The sequence below is a fragment of the Phaethon aethereus genome (assembly GCF_964289735.1).
Source record: "Phaethon aethereus genome assembly, chromosome: 11".
NCBI lineage: Eukaryota > Metazoa > Chordata > Aves > Phaethontiformes > Phaethontidae > Phaethon > Phaethon aethereus.
The window spans coordinates 5749007-5770141 of NC_138587.1; the positions used below are offsets into that span (position 1 = coordinate 5749007).

The following is a 21135-nucleotide window of genomic DNA, read 5'->3' on the forward strand; positions in this document are numbered from 1 at the left end:
GCAGCTTCCTTACTATCCAGAAAGGAAATTAACTTTCCCTGATTCAGGATCCTTTTAGACCTGCCTGTCTTCTGCTGCTGGAGTGGTTCCAGTAGGACTTTTCGGCAGCTGCAGGTGTGGGTGCTGAAGTAAAAATCCCATTTAATACCAGCAGCAAGGGGAAGGGAAGCGGAGCGGGGCATGGAAGAAGGCAGCAGGCAGCCCTGGCCGTATCTCCTGTGAGGCTAGTTTGAGGAATTAGCTTTGAGCGTCACGTAGAACGCAGCCGCAGAAGCCACGTGCACTTACAGCGTGCTTCTGCAGCGGAGGCGCGGAGGGGCTGAGCTGCAGACCCGCGGGCTTGCAGCAGAGCGAGGTGTGTCCCGGGGAGGCAGGTGCCATTCGGAGACCCCTCCTGGACACCTTGACCTTGTGCAGGTGTCCAGGTCCTGCTTCACCTACCTGGGAAGAAAAGCTTCACCCTAAGTTCCATCAGCACTAGCAAAATTGGCGGCCGCTTGAAGGTAATGCCGGTTTTTGTGCTGAAGAGTGCTCAGATTTATGCCAGCCTTCAGGAACAGCAGGGATGAAATGCAGCTCTGCATTGGCATGACGGGAAGCCCACGGGGCGCAGAACAAGCACAAGGGGCTAACTGCAGAATCAGAACAATTTGAATATATACGTGCTGATTTGCGCTCACCTTCAGCTAACGCTTGGGGGGTGTTTGAGTCAGTGTTCCCCAAGTTTAGGGTCAGGGTGCGGTGTGGATGAGCTTCCCTGAGCCCTCTTGCAAAAACACAGAAGAGTGCAGGAATAAAGACCTTTAAAAAATGAACCTCTCTCCCAAAATGCAGTACAGCAGAGCCTGAGCGGTTATTAAAATAACAAACCCTTTCATTTACTACATTCAGGCATGTTCAGGGTAATTTTTCTGCAAAAGTGGCTTGCATACAAATATTTTTAACATGGTAAATATATAATCTTACAATAATAGCTCCTAATTTTTCTGTTAAGCTGATTGCTGGGGGAGCACTGTGAACTGGTTCTGACAGGTCAGAGGCAATGTCTGTTTGCTTTTGTTTTTTGGAGTAATTTGCTGGCACTGAGTCGCAGCCATGAGGCACAGGCTGCAGGTGTGGCTCCGAAACGTTGGGGTATTGTTCAAATAAAACTTAGATAGCAAGTATCCAGAGGCAGGGGAAACAAAACAAGAAGTCTTCTTCCATGAATCCCTTAAATAAGTGATCACGTGGAAAACAGAAAGCGACTGCAACACTTCATGGACATCTTGCAAATATTCAACTTGTCTGTCTCAGCAAGAGCCCCATCCAGCAGCCTTAACCATCAAATCGCGCATTGACTTCCAGAGAACAAGAACAGATCGTGAAGTATTTCTCCGTCGTTCAATTTATTTAAAGAAGAACACAAATATTTCTGCTCAACCCTGTATTTAGAGACTGTTTACAAACTCCGAGGACTCACATCGCTGAACTTTGCTGTGTGCATTTGATCAACTGCTGTATGAACTACAAGATCAACTTTCACTGGGGGAAATAACGTTATTATTCTTACATTTTGCTCCAGACTTGACAGTGTTCCCATTTTCACAGGAAACTGCCTGAGTTACCCAGATGTGGGCCGGCAGCCCTGTGTCAGGTTGCGCTAGTGCAGCACCCACCAGCAGTTGCTGAGCTAGCAGATTTTAGGCTGTAAGGTGTGGGGCATTTGCATGTTTTTTCCTCCACCTCAAAATCAGGGATTTTGCCAAAAATTTAAAAACTAGTGAAATCTGGGAGAGGTGGGAAGGCACAAAAGAAGTCATTAAAAAATAAAAGCAGAAGAAAGTAAGGGCAGAAAGAAGCAGCGCTGATGGACAGGTTGGTTTTCTGCTAGATTTCTGCCTTGCTGAGAAGAAAAGCATATTCAAGGTTTGTTTTTCCAGCAGTTCACAAGCAGATGAGCGTGGAAAAGCCGAAGTGCCCGGACTCTGCCGCAGAGCCGGGACTGGGCACCTGCAGCCAGAGGAGACGCGTTCGCGCTCGAGCACCTGCGAGCAAAGGCAGTTCAGGGCCTGAATCTTCCCCCGTACGGGGGACAGGGTGTGGGGACCGTGCTAGCGATCGCAGAGAGGTGGAAAAGTAGCAAAAGACTCTCAGCCTTCCCCTCCCAGGCACACACACCGCTGCCTCTTAATTTACATGACAAATGCACCGTGCGTACCCTTTGTTTGCGCAGTGATTTAGACATTCATGATTAGAGCTCCCTTTCACCATCCAGACCCGATGTTCATTAAAAAAAAAAAAAAAAAAAGACGACAACGACAACGGAAGGAAAAAAAATTGTAGTCTCTTGGTTGCCTAGACCCAGGCCATGTGTTTGGCTGGCATTGTGCCTGCTAACGAGTCAACCAGATTGACTAAATCAATGGTGCCAGTGATGATGGATGGAGTTGGTTCGCCTGCATATTTTCAGCAAATGGCTTCCTCTGTTTTCCCTGTTTACCAAGCCCCTTTCAGCAGCGCTGGGGACAAACTCCCTGTACAAATTCGAGTGGCTTTGTAGTAGGGTGTTTGCTCAGAAAACTCCTAAAAGGGGGAAGAAGCACGGCATTCCATCTGAGGAATAACGAGGCGCTCGGCACCGTTTCAGAAGGAGCAGGGGCGGAAGAGCCGACAGCTTGCCGTGACATCGCGCGGTGTCTCATTACGGCTTCGGCAAAGGTCCGAGCGTGTCGGAGGGGTTGGCTGGGCTCATCCTTCGCTGGCGCTGAGCTGCGGAGAGGACATCTGAGCATCAGATGCCCTGAGTGTGGGTCCCTCGGGGTGATGAGCTGTGGGGATATTATCACTTTGTTTCGGAGAGCCCTCCTCATGTTTTCACTTGGCAGAGGCTCAGATCAGTCAGTGCAGTAGTCTGCCAGAAATAGGAGCCAACTTCCATATAAGAGCAAGCCGTGGAGGCAGGAGTCGGTGCCGTGCCGGCCGGTGGGGTGCTGCCGAGCCCCCGAGCCCCCAGTCCATGCCGTGGGTGCGGAAGGAGGTTCAGCACCTGATTCGCATTAGCCCAGCTGTGGGAAACCGCAGTGACACCAGCTCCGGTGCCTCTCCGCTAAACTGAGCCGTCTGTACTTACATGAAATCCTTTCTGTTCTTTCTAACGGCTTTGTTTTCCAGGAGAGGAGAAGTTTCTCTTTGCAGAGCATATATATTTGTTTTGAAAATGTCTAAGCAATGTTCCTCTCGTGTTCTGTATGAAATGTGCTGTATTATGCAACGTGCATGCTTAAAGTGATGGCTGTTCTCATTCACACTGGGCATAATTGATAAGAATAACTTGAATTTTTAATCTTGGGTTTGAGCTTTCATATTTATTTTGTCTTTGCAAAATAAGATGTAAAGAGCCGGGGAAAGCAAGCGGGTGCGGGGAGGGAAAGGGGCTTAACATTGCAAAATGAGGACTGTCAAGCTGACTGTGCTGCTGTTCTTGGACAATGATGAGCATTTTCTCATAGAAAGTTTTTGAATGTTTTCTCTTTTATACTTGCTGCAGAATGCAGTGCGTCATAATCTTAGTCTTCACAAGTGTTTTGTGCGAGTAGAAAACGTTAAAGGGGCAGTATGGACAGTGGATGAACTAGAGTTCCAAAAACGAAGGCCACAAAAGATCAGTGGGTATGTCCACCATGTTTGAACTTCTTAGCCTAGCTTGGATCATGCTTACAGTTTAACGTAGAGGCTTTTGGCTGCTAGCTGGTGTTAGACCAACCACAGGTGGTTTTGCATTGTTTCAGTTAAGGGAAACCAAGACAAACATCTCATCACTACTGTTTGTATGCCCACCAGTACCCTGACCCTGCTTGCTTGGTGTTTGTTGCATCACATGCTAGTAGCTTTTAGGTGGCAATGCATATTAACCCTCACAAACCATTTGCTTATGCTTATTGCATTTTATTTTCTTTTTCCTTTTCCCTGTATTTGATGTCTGTTCTGTCCCCGATCCCGTGTCCCTTTGTTTCCACTTCATCTCCTTTGCTGCTGCTCTTGTCCCAGGGTGCCATTCGCACCAACCTCTCACTGCATAAGTGCTTTATCAGAGTAGAGGATGAGTTTGGGTCCTTTTGGACTGTTGATGATGAAGAGTTTAAACGTGGCCGTCATATTCAACGAGGCCGTCCTCGAAAATACTGCCCTGATGAAAACTTTGGCGAGCTTGTTGCACAGTAAGAGCTTTTACTTGCTTTAATTTTTTTTTTCTGCTGTTGCTTTGCTTTGCATGATTTACCCATCTCATGTAGACTTGCATTTCACAAAATAGTGACATCACCTTTGCTGCTAAAGAAACTAAATTTTTGATTGTTACGTGTATTTTGTGTGTCCTACTCTGATAATCCAAATGTAATAACTCTACTTTGACATGTTTGTTATAGCATTTGTTTATAGTGCAATGTAGGCTAAAATAATTATCCACGCTAGTGCAGATACGCTGCTGTAGACCTGTCAGGAAGACAGATATATGCCAGAAAAGGCTTCAGATAAGTTTTAATTCTGATATCTTCCTTTGCTTTCGTTGTATGCCTTGTTTTGCAACTCTTAATCAGAAACAGTGTAAGGTGTTTATAATATAGACAGAAACGCTGAACTGACTTTAAAAAATTGGAAAGTGCAGTGAGACCAGCTGCAAAGATTACAATCAACAGGCCGTCCTGTGTCTACAACAACCGTGCACAAATATTCCTGGGGTTCCCAAAGCAATTTTCTTTGACCTTTACGTGAAGGCCATCTCTCCAGGACAACTGATCCTTGCTGGTCCTTGTGGGAGGGGCTCAGTTAAGACTCTTCCCACCGTGACTTACTCCCAGGTTTTAAAAAAAAAAAAAAAAGCCCAGCAAGCAATAAATTGGTGATTTTTTGCATTGACGCTTTTTATCTAGTTTGTATTCAATGATTTTTTTATTCTTTTTTTCCCTCTGGCGGAACCAGTGATATTTAGGTGCCCGCTACAGAGAAAGCAGATATGCTTGGCATTCACTTTCCTCAAATCCGGCCCCTTATGTAGACTTAAGACGACTAAAGTAAGAGTCCAAAATAGCACACCAGAATTTTTTTTTTTATTAAAACTGCCTTTAGGGCAGCGTGTTGTTCTGCGGGGTCCGTACCGCTCCGCTGCGGTGCAGCGGTACTTGCCTCCGTGCCCACAAGCCCAGACTGTCCGGGGTGGTGGCATAGGCAGTCCCGCACCCCCGCGCTCCCCGTCTGCCTGGCAGGAAATAACCTGGCTCGAATCCTCCCTCGTCGTGGTCCCTCCGCTCCACCGCGAGGGGCTCCGCTGCCAGCGACTTGGAGAACAATTTGCATGAAGTAATACTTAAAATGTCCCGTGATGCTTTTCATCACAGCCTCCTCATGATGGACCTTTACATGGTAACTGGCTCCCAGACACGGTGAATATTGGAGAATTTCTCCTGAGCACGACTAAAATGAGCAGAGATGCCAAGATGTGCTACTAACACAGGGTAGTAGAACACATGGCGAGGTGAAGGCGAGAGATAATGATGTTTCTTATTTAGTAAAGGCAACTATGATAACCATAGCCTAAACCTCAGATATTTCCTTTAAATTAAAAAAAAAAAGAAAAGAAAAAGAAAAAGAGAAACGAAAGAGAACTTGTGTGGAAAAACAGTCTCAGCTCTAGTTTTCTGGTGTGGGAGGAAGCATTACATGCTTGAAAGACTCACACAGAAGTTGGTTGCATTTAACTCTCCTTTTTATGTTTTTCTTATGCAGTAACCCTTCTCTTATTAAAAACATACAGACCAGCCACACCTACTGCACACCTCTCAATGCTGCTTTACAGGTAAGATTAATGACTGTAGCAAATATGCAACAGAGGCGTGTGTCTTCCCCACTCATTTCAAAATATATTAGCCTTGCTCTAATTAGATATTAAATTTTAATTCCGTTAAACTTTTTTCTTAAGTGCATAAAGCATCATAGTCCCTGGAGGCAAACACATATCAGGCTGCTTCAGCATTAGCTAGATGCTTAGCATTTTGAATATTGTGGCAAAAAAATTAAAAGTTCACTTATTAATATTTATCAGCAGTATCATAATTTCCATCCTCTTATTTCAGAATTTCACTTGAGGCAAAAATACCACAAGTGTAATTACTCTAGCACAGCTATTAATGTGCTGAATGATAGGATACTGCGGCACGTGACCTTCTATTGTTCGTGGGTTTAAAGAGAAAGCAGATCATTTTTCCCCCTTTTCTTTTAAGGGCTATTTTTGCATACTGTTGGTAAAAAATAAACGTTGCAATTCCTATAGAAAAAAAAAAAAAAGATGGTTTGTATTGGTTTAAACTGTGCTGTAACTGTAAGGCAAAAGTTCTGGTTTTTCACAGTGTGGACATAGGCAAAGTGTCGGCGCGCAATTAATAACTTGCAGCCTAAAAGTGCGCGCATCTCCAGCCCTTTTTCACGTGCTGTATATCAGGTTGGCAGGTTTTTTTCCCCTCTCTACAAAATCCTGAGTCGATCTCAAAAACCCCAGGTGAAGTCAGTGTTTGCTGTAGGAACCACAGGTACGAATGCATTACCACGCCCTGAATTTGGGGCGGGGGTGTTTGGGGGGGGCTCAAGCCAGTTCCATACAGTGTGAATTAATCCGGGAGGCAACGCTGTGCGTGGTTGCACCCCGGTGGTTTTCTGAGGGTCACTTCTCGGGAAGTTCACTGACGGCCATGGATATTTGCTTGGGCCGCTGCGTTTGCTGGAAGGTTTAGCAGACTTCTCGTCTCAGAACCAAGAAACAGATTATTAGGAGAAAAGCGATGTTCGGCATTTCTTGTAATTATTTGAGTTTATGCAGTAACTTGTGAAAAGCAAAGGAAAGCATGTGTAAATGAAGCAACTGTAAATACCATTCATTAGTAACTTATTTTCCCTTGAGTCTTGTGAAGTGTGATTTTTAAAGACCGCTTTGTCTCTTGAATAGTATTAAGATTACAAGCACATTTTACATTCATGAGGCTGAAAGGCAAAAATGAAATGATCCTGCATTTCTTCACATTGTTAACTATGTGACTAATTTCAATTAATATGCTTATCATACAGAACTGTTCGTGTTTTATTTCTGAAACACGTGTCGTTGTCGTCATCTCCATCCATTCTTGTCTTTTGTGGTAACCTCCAAACTGCTCCCGTTTCCCACTTTTCCCCGTAGCGTCGCGTGAGCTGAGTTGGCGGAGAGAAGAGCCGGGGCCGGATTTGCTGCTGCTGTGGCCCCTCTAATGAACGGGGGTGAACAATATTTGTTGCACGCAGACAGGTCCTCGCTTAGGCTGAAAACACACCGGCAGGTTCCTCGCTCCTCTCCCCGCCATCGGATTTTGGAGGCAAAACCCCAGCGGGTGCTCGGGTGCTGCATGGGTGTTCAGGTGCAGCTGGGCCCCGCTCGGGCTATAACCTTCCTAGGACACGGGACGGCTTTACCTGCCGGTGCCTACCTTCAGGCTAATTAATCATTAACGAGCAGCGTCCCCTGGCTTTTGCAGGCACCGGCGAAGAGCGGCTCTTGGCACATCCCCGTGAGCGCAGCGGCCGCCTCGCCGCGGGCCGGGGGCCGGCACGGCGTGCTGCGTGCCGCCGGCACGGCTGGCTGCGCCTTTCTGCCCCTGTGGGGTGGCAGAGCCGCCCTTCCCCTTCACCCCGACCCCTCTGACGTCTCCCGCGCCTGCGTTCCCTCGCGGCCAGGGCGAAGCGGCAGCTCTCTCCCCGCTCCGTGAGCGAGAGGTGCGGGACTCCAGCTCTCGCCAGCGCGCTCTTCTCCCAGCGGGTCGCCGGGGGCTCCCAAAACACCCCCCCTCCCCTGTTATTATCTTTATAGCAGACGCTCCTCGTGTCCCACCTCTCCCCCAGTAAATTGCTTTACTGCAATTACAAGTTATCGCTGTGGGTGAAGAACTCGAGTCATTATTTTGCCAAGTGCAGGAAATGTGAACCGTTCTTTGCATCCCCTAATCACAATGAGTTTGCCGGTTGTTGAATCAAGAAGATAAAAATAATCCTCCCCATTAGAATAGCTTTTGTAATCACGTGTGACACATAGGGCTGCACACGGAGAGGTCAACCTAAGGAAGAATAAAAGGGGCCGTGCTCCTGAAGATGCTGCAGTCGGGGCTGGTCGCGCCCGCCCCGCGAGCAGCTCGGCCGGCTCCGATGGCAGCAAGCGAGGAGTTTTGTCCCCCGCGTTAGGAGCAGGCGAGGGCGTTTGGTGGGGAGCACGTTTGCATGAATTCCCCTCCCACGGGCAGGGTTTGCATCACGCAGGCCCGGAGCCTGATGGATTTTTTGGCTCCGCCGCCGCAGCCGGCTGACCTCCCCCCGGCGCAGGGCGAGAGCTGCCGAGCCAGCGTCTGTGGCTCTCCGGCAGTGACACGGCTCGGTGAGCTGCGGGTGATGTCAGCCGCGTCCGGCTGGGATGGGTGAAACGGTTAAACGTCCTCCGAGTCCCTGGGCGCTACGGCCCTGGAAAGCTGTGCGTCCCGTCCCCGCCAAACGCCGCGCTCCTGCGGGGCTCCTGCGCTCCCACCGCTGCCGTGCCAGGCGCAGGGCTGTGCCGTCAACATGAGCTAATGCTGACACACAGTAAATATTAGCAGGCGGAACGGTGGGAATCAGAAGGAAAATATTTAACAGTTCATTCTCTTCCTACAAAGATTTCCATTTCGAAAGTTAACTCCAGTGTGCCTCTGCATACTATTTCTTTAGAACAAGGAAAAATCAAAATAAAAGGGCCAGATCTGTAATAGCTAAAGTAAGAGCTGAGTTGCTGAGGCTTAATAAAAAATGTCACATGGACCGATTCAGCTCTCGGGTAGATCAGTGCCCCTCGGACTGATGCAGTTAGTGCTCACCGCAGCTTCGCACTTGCGTCGCGAGAGGACCCAGACTCAGCGACGCCGCCCTCTCGCTTGGCGCCCGTTGTGCTGGTAGGCAGGAGTTATCAGCTGAGCGACTTCTAGATTTTTTCCCCATTTCTTTAAAAACAAAACGCAAACCCAGACCTAAGCCACAAAAACAACCCAAAGCCCCAAACGTAATTCTGCAAAATGAAAATAGGACAAGGACATTTTATTTTTTTCCGGGGGGTGTAATTCCAAATAGGGAATGGAAATGCTCCGTCTTCTCACGAACCAATACAGCTAGGAATGTTTAAACCCAGATGTAAATGATGTTAAATTTCCCTTGGTGGAATCAGGGTAATACCTATCAGAAAGCACAATATTTTTTAAAAAGTATAATTGCAAATAATGTAAAGGTGAAGAATGTTTTGGAATAAGCGAGCGTGTTGTGCAGCGTAAAAAAATGTTAGTCGTGGCTCTTCATATATCTGTTTGTGTCCTTGGCAGGCTTCAATGGCTGAGAACAGTATACCTCTATACACTACTGCTTCCATGGGAAATCCCACTCTGGGCAATTTAGCCAACGCGATGAGGGAAGAGCTTAATGGTGCAATGGAGCATACGAACAGTAACGGGAGTGACAGTAGTCCAGGACGTTCCCCTATGCAAGCAATGTAAGTACGGCAGAGGCGCGTGCGTGGTTCTCGGCGTTGTCTCGCCGCCTGCCGAAGTGTGGCTCTGGAGGCCTTCGCCGTTGGTTCCTGAGGTTCACGGATGGAGCAGCAAGAGCGGGCAACTCCATCTGGGGACGTGCTTAGGTTGATGAGAACATAAAAGGGCAGTTTACCAACTTCCACGTAAAACCCATCAGCTCAGTCCAGTCCGACAAGCGCACAGAGCTATAAAATTACCTTGTTTGCAGTTCTCTTCTTTAAACCTTGCAAAGCCTGATAGGCAACTGCATTTCTTGGAAAAAAAAAGTGTGATTTCTCTCCCCTTCGGTCCACGTGACAAGCGCGGCCGGTGGGGCAGAGCTGGGAAATGGGCTTGTTTGGTGGATCTGGAAAAAGCCACTCGACGCGCAACGGTCTTGCTAAGCATTAACGATGGCACGCGTGAAGGTCTGCGTGATTTATAGATTGCTCTTAAAATATCAAAAGGAAAATTAATAGGAGCATTATAGCAACAGACGGCAGTTATAACGAGGGCATATATAACCGCATGAAGTAATGGGGGATCGCCGTCTCTGCTCAACGTGAACGGCACCCGGGCAGCGAGCTGGCGCAGGAAGGGGTAAGGCAGGAAGGGTGTGATGCCCCGATGGGTGTGTTTGGTATTTATGGGGTGACGGAGTGAGTTTGCGAAGCTGTAAATTCCCCCCTCCCCTCAAATTACATCGCGGGTAATTGGCGGCTGGCGAGGAAGCTGGAGTTTATAAGCCTTGTAGTTCTCTAAAAACTCTACGGAGCGGTTGGCTACCTGTGCGAGGGACCACGTGCGAGAGCCGCGCTGCCTTTCTTCTGCCTGTCCCTTAAAACGGGCTGAGGAGTCGCTGGCTGGCTCACCACGGCTCACGTTACGCGTTAAAAAGAGAACCGATTTGTAGTCTTTGACTTCAAAGTAATTTGGATAAGGGATTTACAAAAGTAAGTCTAAATCAAAAAGTAGAAAAACATTAATCTGATACCACGATAGTAATTAGTTGTGAAACTAATTAGCATTTAATGGCAAAAAAGTTTCCCACCTGCATAATGTGTTGTCAGAGGGGAGGGGGCACGAAGGAATCTGAGGCTCTGGGTACTTTGATATTGCAGCATTTTAAATCAGTGCACAAAGTGCTTTGAAATAAAAAAATCTTTAAAGATGGCAACATTCATTTTTAATTAATAATTAATTTAAACATTGTCTTTTACCATTTACTTCAAACCATTCAAATAATGTGTTTAGCTTTTCCAGTGGTTGTTTGTGCGGTATTAATTATCTCTCCCAAAGTAGCGTTGCATGACACACTTTCCGTCTCTCACAAACGGATTCGTCTTGAGGCAGTTTTAGTCACAATTCGTTATCCTCTGCCCGTGACCACGCAGGGCTGGCGTGAAGAAGGAGTGGAGGGACGTGGCTTTTCTCCAGAAACAAGACTTCTCCCAAGGGTTTCTCCTGGCCTAACAGACAGGGATGAACGTTTATGATGTTGCGTTAATCCAAGTAATTATTTTTTTTGCAAGTTCAAGGCTAGTGTAGTTCATGCACTTCTCATTTCACCTAAGGTTTCGTTGTCTTTGAAGAGGCTGCGAGGAGGGAAAAATAACCGAGTTGAAACAGGCTAGGACATCTTCCAGACCTGTGCGTAGCTGTGGCCTTTGTTGCACTTAATAATCATCCCTTAGCACAGTGATACCAAGGTGAGGGGCACAGAACAAATACCGGAGAGAAAGGAGGACGGGGGGAGGGTTGCCTCATTTTCATTATTCACCAGAAAATCCAATTTTCTGTCGTAATATGGAAATGATTGTTTCCTGAGTGTTTTCATTTTCTCAGAATTGATAATATATGTGTTCTCTGCTGAACAGTTCTTTTTGCTTAAGTAAAATGTGGCTGGGTGATGTTCCAATACCAGCCTCTGAGCTTCCCATTAAAATGGTGTTTCTAAGTAGTTTGAAGGGATCTAAAGCCAGAACACCATTCACACATCACAGGGTTTATCTTGTTTACTAAATAACATCATGAGTCAACAGCAGATTTCCAGACCCTGTGCAACCTTTTGTTTTCCGTAAGCCTGCTTTGTTAATGACATTTTCAGGTTTTTTTCTCGGAACAGGTTTCCTTGTCATAATGCAAATTATTTTTTAAACAATTTCAGTATATTAGAATAAATCAAGCTTTAAACTTTATTGTAAGGTTTAAAGGACCTTGTTAACATGACAGCTAAGAAGTCTAACACTCTAGCTGAAGTCTTATTACCGCTCATTCGTTCCTTTTTATGACACATTGAACCACGGCTAGGGTTTTGGGTTTTTTTTCCTTCTCTCTCCCTCCTTTTGAAACACTAGAAAGTAGTTGCATAATTACAGCTTGGGGACATAACACTTTCATCCTGATATGCTCCAAAGGTAGCCACAAAGCAAACTACTCCATGCTGTGTGCACCACCAGAACTCAGCGGCTTTAAACAACAGTCAGCTTTATTAAAAACTCCTCTGTTCCCAGAGTGGACAAACAAAAGAATTACTGAGATGTGAAAAGAAGGGGAATCTGTGTTCAGCAAGGTTATTTATTGTTAACCCCTTCTGGAGTCTTAGGCATCTACTTAAAAGGAATGTGCTGAAATTCTGCTACCATAAAGAAGAAATGGGAAATCCTTTCTTTTCTTTTTTTTTTTCTTTCTCCCCCCTCACCCCCTTTTTTTTTTCTTTTTGCCTAGCCCAGAATTTACTTTTCTATAATTTAGAGAATGAATTCTTTAGTCTCTAAAGCAAGTTTTCCTTCCCAGTTTGGGGTTTTGATGAGGTGGTAAATACCTGAGAGATACGAAGGTCTCCCTTTGCCTTTGAGCTTATTTAAGCTTATTTGAAATGTTTGACCAAAATCATGGGTGCCGTAAGGTTTCCTCCTCACACACCACTTTGTGGTTACAACTGACAGAGGAATTGAATTTTTTTTGTTGTTGTTTTTAATGCAGGTCTCTCCCCGGAGGGCCGTGTTGCCCAGATAACCCTCCTAATTTGGGGGACGGAGTTTTTGCCAAGCTTGCTGTCTGATGTTTGTCCAAGACGCGAGCTGCGGGAGGAGGCTGGCGTGGCTGTGCCTTCCCGTGGCTTTGTGGCCCTCTGTGGCTTTGTCTCGCTCGGGGTCGAGCAGCCCTTCGCTTACCTTGGTGCTTGCTTTGCTTTTCATTCCGAAAGTTTTGGTTTTTTGACTTCTGGGAACCACACCAAACCTCGAAGAGAAACTCCATTCAAACCACCTGGTTTCACCTGCTTTCATAACAAAACCAGAAGGGGGACAGAGTTTGCTTTGGAAGGGTTCAGGGACCTTTGAAGGAGCTTTCACAGCGTTTTGGGTGGTTGCGAGCGCAGCGGGTACCCATCTTATCTGCTCGCACCCGTTCGCTTCTGCCCCCTCGCTGAGCGCGAGGTGGTGCGGGCATGCGGTGGGACACTGGGCAGCCCTTGGAGAAACTCCCCTCCGGGCACCAAGGCCACCTCTGCTGGAAGTGACGTGCGTTCTCCTCTCTCCTTTGAAAAATTTCCCATCTGCCTTTTCAAAAATAACAATTGAAAAAACAAAACCCAAAAATAAGTCTGGCAGCAGCATCAAAACCAGAAAGCCAACAGGCAAGACTTTTAAATTAAAACAGCAGTAAAAAAGATCACTGCCATAAAGGCTGAGTAGCACACGCTTTATCGGTCTCTATGTGTAGCCACTCTTTTCCCCTTTTTCTTCTGTTTTTCATTTCATGTTTTCTCCCAAGTGAGGCCCCCACAGCCTATTCATAATATAAGTTTTTCTAGTTGCAAATAATCAGCATGGTTTCATGTTCGCTGGGGCCACGAGCCGCTGGGATGGTTGGCATATGCACACCTCTGAGATGACAATCCACTCGCAAGACCTTTTATATGCTTAAGCTAATTCTTAAGCTCTGATATTTGAATCATCTCCTCGCAGTCTTTTTTCCTCCCCCTCCTTTTTCAATAATTAGGTCAAAATTTTATGAGCAATGTCTCTCCTCTTGTAATTTTTGCAAAAATTACGCAACGTGCAGAGGAACCTCTTTGCTCCCGGGGTGTGTTGCTAGGACACGTCTTTGTGAATTTGAAGGGGAAAAGGTGCGTGTGCATGGATACTGCATCGCTTCTCCCCACCGTTCCTTTGCTGGATGGGTTGGAAGTTGCAGTTACGTCTTAAGTATTGATCTAGCACTTTACAACTCAAGAAGCTGAAATACGCAGGGACTTGAAAGGCATTCACAGCTCACATTAGAAATGTCTGTAGTCAGCAAGTTAGATGCTTCCTAAACTGATCCAGGCTCAAGCCGAAATAAATAAATAGGGTGCGGTACCGCTTTGCACATTGTACAAGGGTACAACTGGTTCACCTGGGTCACTTGAAGTAGGCCGGGTTAACTCTGGCTTGTACGTGGAGAGCCACTACATTGTCCTTGTTAAGTGATTTATTCTTGCTGTCCATCAGTGCAACGGAATACAAACAGTATTGTCGTACCTATCCACACAAAATATAAAATAAAATGCAACTATTTTAAATCCTTCATTTTAAAGCAAAGCTGCGCAAGAAAAAGTTCTGGTAATGAAAGCTTAACGCTTCAGATTGCTGTTTCACATAGCCTATATGAAAGGGTTAAATCAGCCGGCACGGAGAAAAAAACCAAGACGCTAGGAGGTGGATATCAACTCAATGAGAGACAGAGTGGGACTTGAACTCATTAACACTTTATTTTAAGGGATTGCCTACAACATCAATTATTTAGGAAGCAAACAGGGTCTCCATTGCTGTGTCGCATTATTAATACTTGGTAATGTCAATAAAATCCTACTTTCCTATAAAGTCCCACCAACAAGACTCTATTGACTCACATGGCTATTTTACATTTCAAAAGCTGCTGAACAAAAAAAAAAAAAAAAAGGAAAAAAAAGATAATTTGTGTTTGTATAGGATTTCTTGTAAATATGATTTACGAACAACATTTTTCAATTGTTATCATACCCGTTTTGAATGACCAAGCCCCGTTCCCCTGCGGGTTATTCATGTGCTATGCTGTAATGAGAAATTTGGCAGATCTCATCTCTTTAGTACATCCTTGTGCCCACCATGAGCTGGGGATCATGTTCTGCCTTGTTTACAGCTGACAGTGTTATTATTCTCGTTAGGACTGTGCTTGCTTATCATATTGTTGTGTTGAGCGAGCCTTTTCCTCTCTGTTTGTGTTTCCTGGCAGGGCTTTTCTTCCCTTATTGACAGTTTGTAAAAATATGCATTAATTTGGAGTTTAAAGCATGTATCATGGTGTCTCTTTGCTGTGTTTGCTTGAAGTTGATTAATGATAGAACCTCACTTGGGGTCGTCCTCTGGAGAGTTGTCTCACAGGTTCTGCATGTTAACGAGAGATGCCGCACACACAGCGAGCAATGATTAGCCCAGCCTCCGTCGGCTCGGCGGGCTGACAAACTGCTGCTTTGCCGTTCGGATGCTTATTCCGCTTATTTATCCAAAGATTGTATTAATCAACTTAATATGTCAGCTGAGAGCATTTTCTCTTGATGCCAAGACGGAAAACCCTATCGAGGTGCTCCTCCCAGAGTGTTTTCCCAGGGAAGTTGAGCGCTGCCTGCCCGGCGTAGCCTTCGCTTGGCTTCAGTGGCCAGCGCAGAAGTTGAGGGTCTTCTCCTTGGTGACCTGGAGCTCTGAGACCTGGCACACCAAGTCTGAGCCCCCAAACGGCCTCGCCTTTCTCCCCAAACCACTCAAACTATCAAAACCATTTTTTAACGAGCAACTTGCTCATTGACCATGTTTCCCTTTTTCCAGGCACCCCGTGCATGTCAAAGAAGAACCGTTAGACCCAGATGAAAATGAAGGCCCGCTATCCTTAGTGACAACAGCCAACCACAGTCCGGATTTCGATCACGACAGAGATTATGAAGATGAACCTGTAAATGAGGACATAGAATGAGTATGTCTGACATCGTTATCCTGAGAATGAAGATTGGAAGAACACGTCAAACTTAGCTGTGAAATCTCTCCATTATTGTACAGTCTGGAGGATTCTCAGTCCACTTTGACAACTATGAAATATGTTAACTCTTAGTGCCATCAAGTATCCCATTTGGGAGTATTTTTGATTTTTCTACTTTTTGTTGAAAAAAGGAATTTGTACTCTGTGCATTGGATGGACTTGTTTGGTACTTGGGATTTTCCTCTCTTACAGTCAACATCAGTGTTGTAAATTTGCTAAACTGATTCACTTGCATTTAGCAGCCAGCTGTGGACTGCAGGTCCTGCCAATTTTGGACACTTGAGGACATCAAACTGAGCATGTACACCTGAACTGCAGATCAAGTCTTTGCCCAGATTTTAAGGATTCCAATGGACAACATATTTGCACAGTACTGCATGTTGATTATCACTGCCTTTACTCCATTTTTTTTGTTCTTTTTTTTGGTTGGTTGGTTGTTTTTGGTTTTTGTTTTTTTTTTTTTTTTTTTGCTTCCATTTGGGATGGGGAAGGCCTGTGTGTGCACGTGTGTGGATGTGTATGTGTGCGTGTGAGCGTGTATATCGGGGAGGGGTTAAAAGAAAAAATTATCCCAAACTTTTTAATGTATTGCTTTTATTCCCCCGCCCCACTTTTCCTCTACCATTTTAAGTTCTGACCTCAGGCCTCATCTGGGCCCAGGGCCTCTCGGAGGCTTCAACGTTTTCTGTACTTTGTGATGAATGTTAATAGGTGTTTTTATTATACGAAGCTGAATGTCATTGAATTGTTTGTAGTTTTTTCTGTCATTCATTCCAGTTTCCTTCAGATGCCACCATGTTTTCTTTAGCTATGGAAAACATTCCATTTCGGTGTCTCCTTTTTTTTGTTGTTATTTTTTGAAAAGGTCCCAAATGCTGCACTATACATGTGGAAGGGTTGTCCAACGGAGAGAGAGGAACGAAGTACTGCAAGAATGAGAATGAATGACAGATGAACATAGAAACACTGTAGGAAGCAACACAGATTCATTCCACAAAGCAGTATTTTTTTTTTTTTTCATTTGTTTGAGTTTTTTGTTGGGTTTTTTTTTTTTTTGGCAGCAACGGTGAATATTAGCAAATGCCACAAAATTGAACAGCACAAAGAAACATATGCAGCACCAACAGAGTTCACTTTTATTAGAGGATGAATAGTACAGTGGCAGGTTCTCGGTTGTTTAACATGCGTTCTAATGGGTCAGCAAATCTTTCTGGAACATCTGAGATTACCGAGATGGGCACCTATACATTTATTATTACAGTTTTTATTTTTTTTTCTTTTTGCATTTGCATTTGCAAATAGTGGTTGGAAAGATGACTTCATTAAATTGTTATTGTACGTGGTGATGTTTCACGGTTAAACATCAGTTCGGGATTGCTTGGTGGCGTTAATCTGTTTGAATACAAATTAGATTTCAGATTGAACTTGTTACGGGAGTTAATAAGGCCAGAGCCCCACTAATGCTAAAGCGTTAATTTTCAGCTGTGCAAATCCAGGACTGCAGTTAAGATTGTTATGCAATATTACACCAGCCAGTATGGAAACCTCGCCGTAGGAGACAGGAGATCTGGGAGAGAATTCGCGCCGGGGCTTGTTAGGCAAAACTTGGCAAGGCTCTTCAAAGCAAACATGACATACAAAATTTGTTGCGATAGGTCAGTAAACCTCGGTCACCAAACACCTAAACATTTTCATTCTGCAACCACTTTTCCGTCACTCATTTATTTATGTAGGACTGTAGCTTTTTTATTATTTCAAAAAGCCTTTCAGAGCTTAATTTATATTCTTCTTTGTACCTTTTTTTCCTAAAATTACCAAAGATATTACACAAAGGTAAATTATGTTCTCTGTTATATGCTTTATCTTATGAAGCCAAATATCCTCTTATTGTTGATCAAAGGAGGTTGAAGAATTTAGAGGGAAATGACAAGATGTGGGCTATTGCTAACCTGAGAGGGAAACTGCTCCTTTATTCTAGAAAATTTAGAAGGCCAAGTAGATGTCTGAACCAAAGTTGTTGCTTTTTATTTGCAATTCTTTACAGTGACCAAAATGAAAGTCTGTAAAGAGGAATCGAGGAGAGCTTTTGAGTCTAAAACTAGGAATCAGTGTTACTGGTGGAGCTGTTATTTCACAGAAAATTAGGGTATCAGATAAAGGAGGCAGTTTAATAAAATACAGAAGAGAACAGAAAAGCTCCCACAATTTAACTGGACCACATAATAGTATTTCTAGAACTAAAAAAAAAAAGAAGTTTTTTGGTCTTTGGTTCTACAGATTGTGTGCCACTTCTGTTTCGGGACTGTGCTAGGATGACTGCTTTAATTTTGGTTGATCTTGGCACGTTTGCTCAGTTTTGTTTAGTTTTTGGTCAGCATTTTTCATAAGGAAATAACACTCCTGTCCACTCATAAGCTTCGGTACAAGAAATTTTATTGGCAGTTACTTTTATAAAACTCAACTCTGCTTTCTGTTTCAAAAGACAAAAAAAGCAAAGAAAAAAAGGGCAGTCTGTGGTCATTTGAAACATTTTTTTTTTTTTTTTCGTTTAAATTATATCCAGGCAGCTTCGTGACGTGCCGGCGGTAGCCAGATGGGGATCATGAGAATTGAGCCCTGTGCTTCTAAACTGAGTGGTTTGCTGGTTAGTTCGGTATTCAGAAGGGGATAAAAATCTGGTAGATTAGTTCATTCTCAGCATGTGTAGCTAGACATGAGTAAAGATAACAGCATGAGAAACTGTTAGTACGCATACCTCAGTCCAAACTGTTAGGGAATGAGTAAATAAAAAATACATTTCACTCAGTTGCACTTAGTTGTATGTCTTGCATGCTTAGTCTAAAGACTGTAGCAAAAATAAAAAAAACAAAAAAAGAGAAAAAGAAATAAAAAATTAGATTTTAACATATCTGGCAGGTGTCGCAGCCTTGCAGAAGAACCAACTGAAAATCTCAGGCTTTACATCAAGCAAACTTCACTATGATTTTTACAATTCTGATTCTGTATCCCTTTGGATATACAGTTGCTTCTTTAGGGAGGGGTTTATTATGTTGTACATATATATCCCACTGTGTCTGTGTGAGCCTTTGTCTTTCGGGGGGAGGGTGGGGAGGGAGGAAAAGGTGGAAAGGTCCTTTTTTTTAGATATCATTCCTCAAAAGGAATAAATGCAGACCTGTTTGTCAAAACACCTTTTTTGCTTTTTGTGCAACTGCTTTATATTAACTATACTAAAAAAATAGCTTTGAAAAAAAAAAAAACTACTGTATGTAATGGAATTGCAGAATACGCTGCACATGTATTTTATTTAGTTATCCTTGCTTTAAGAATATTGGATGACATTTGCTGACATGTGGGAGAAAATCCCTGACTTTTTTTTTCAGCTTTTAAATTGTAACATAGTTGACAGATTTTTTTTTTTTTCTCCTGTTATCATTGATCGAAGCATTTTTGTACAGTTTTTGTGTTTAAGCTGGTTTTTTTGATACTTTCCCACCCCTTCTGTTATCTTACCACTGCCTTTTCTGGCTGTCTTAAACAAAGTTCATATATTTGAAAGGAAAAAAAAAAAAAAAAAGTCATTTAAAAAAAAAAATGTTTTTCTCCTGCTGCAGTAAATATTTTGCATGATGAATTCCAGGGTCACACTTTCAAAGTTTATCAGTGAAGTAGTGATTAATAATGGGGAGTGTCAAACTATTGAACTTTTGTATAAAAAAAAAAAACTTTACAAGGTGCCAAGATGTAAAGACAATTTGTTACATGTTTTTTTTCTCAAAGAAAAGCGTACATTATGAAAGTAGTACCATGTATCAGGTAAATCGCTGTCAGGAATGAGAGTCAAAGCCTTCCTTGTCCACAAAAAAAAAAAAAGTTTGTAAATGTAAAACCTGTTAGGTTTCTGCATTCAACTAGAAGCGAAATGACAAATCAAGGCTTATGTAGAATAAGTGACCACAAAAAATATGACCTTTTTTGATTCTCACTCGCAAGAGTCCCGCCACAGGTCCTGCACCTCCCCTCTCCTGGGGCTCCTGCTTCGGGAAGAGACCGGGGCAGGGATGCTGGTTCTACAAATACTGAAGATCATTAGATATTTTATATATATACATACATAAATATATATATATATAAAGTTTTTTAAAATAATTTTGAACTCTTGTAGTTTTCAGATCGCCAATTCACGTTCATTATAGCATGGGGACAAAAAAGTGTTTAAACTCTTTTGAGATCCTTTGGTACCCTTTGGTTAATGAACTCAGAGTGAGTTTTTTTAGGTGTTTCAGAAGTCATTTAGCATTCTAGTCTTGCGAGGTGAATTTGCAGTTAACGACTGCGTTTTAATGGGCCCAGAACAGGTAACAGTATCTTCCACCCATAAGCCTTGATGAAAATGGTACAGTCCAGACTGTTAGCATGGTGCTTCGTGTGTATGTGCTGCCAGTAACAAGATTTTTTTTTTTTTTTTGATAAGGCATAAAAGAAGCTCATTCCTTACATCAACTGTAATTCCATCATTCCATGTCTGTTGATACAGACAATAAAAAATGTTGTGTAGTCAGTACTAATTACTGACATTATAGCATTCTCAAATGCAATAAAAATGCTGGTTGTTCACACTGGTAATGCAAGTTGCCATGTCCTAAGTTTTTGGGTTGTTTTTTTCCCACCGCAATGACTCCCGTGTCGCATCCCCTGAGGCCCCGGGCGCCAGCGCTGATCCATGGAGCAGCTGGTTGCATCTCACCCATGTCCCAGCACGTTCATGGACAGTCTCGTCACTCTCCTTGGGTCTCCCCCCACCCCATCAAATCGCAAGATTATTTTAGTGACGGTTTCACGGCCGGTCTGGACAGGGTGGTCGTTTGTTCCTTGAGCCCTGGAAGCGAGGAAGATGCTGTCATTCGAAGAATTCATCCACTTCTCCAAGAAAGCCCATTGGAGTTTGACCATCAGGGTCACGGGGAGTTGAGGGTATTTGCTTTCTCGCTGGACTCCACTTCAAAGGGGAAAGCATGAAAGAAGGGGTTTGGGGCCTCATCGTGCAAATCCTTCCAAGCGTGATGCCGTAATGGGAGCCGTGCTGCTGGCCTCGGGAGGAAGGGCTCAACGCGGGTCATACGTGGGCAAAAGGGGGTTTGCAGGATCAGCCTCTTGGCCCACGAAACCGTGAGGAACAAAGTCCCGAGTCACGCTGTCACCTGAGACAAACTTTAAAGGAAAAACCCACCTTCTTTTCTTTTGAGTAAGCACACATTTATTATTTTCTTCATCAAGTTTTATAAAGAAAAAGAAAATGTTTAATAACTAGCATTAGCAGCAAACCGAAATTTCAGAGGAGAGATTTTTCATGAATAATTCATTAAAATTTCACATCTGCAAGATTAGTCATCCAAATAAAATGCTAATGTCAAAAACATGCACCGTCTATAATATTCTCATCAAGAAATCTTTTTGCATATAATGATAAATGCTTAAATTAGTACAAATGATTTTATAA

General features: G+C 43.9%; 1 protein-coding gene across 1 annotated transcript in view; it reads left to right on the plus strand.

Annotated features, from left to right (window-relative positions):
* The window catches only part of FOXP1 (forkhead box P1), a gene marked incomplete at its 5' end in the record, with an annotated part of 164421 nt that extends 147726 nt beyond the window's left edge, over positions 1–16695 (plus strand). Inside the window, 4 exons of the mRNA XM_082004482.1 lie at positions 3530–3651; positions 5764–5833; positions 9393–9559; positions 15428–16695. Coding sequence (XP_081860608.1) covers positions 3530–3651; positions 5764–5833; positions 9393–9559; positions 15428–15572 — 504 coding nt within the window. The 3' untranslated portion in view covers positions 15573–16695. The remainder of the gene's footprint in view (positions 1–3529; positions 3652–5763; positions 5834–9392; positions 9560–15427) is intronic.
* Positions 16696–21135: the final 4440 nt, after the last annotated feature.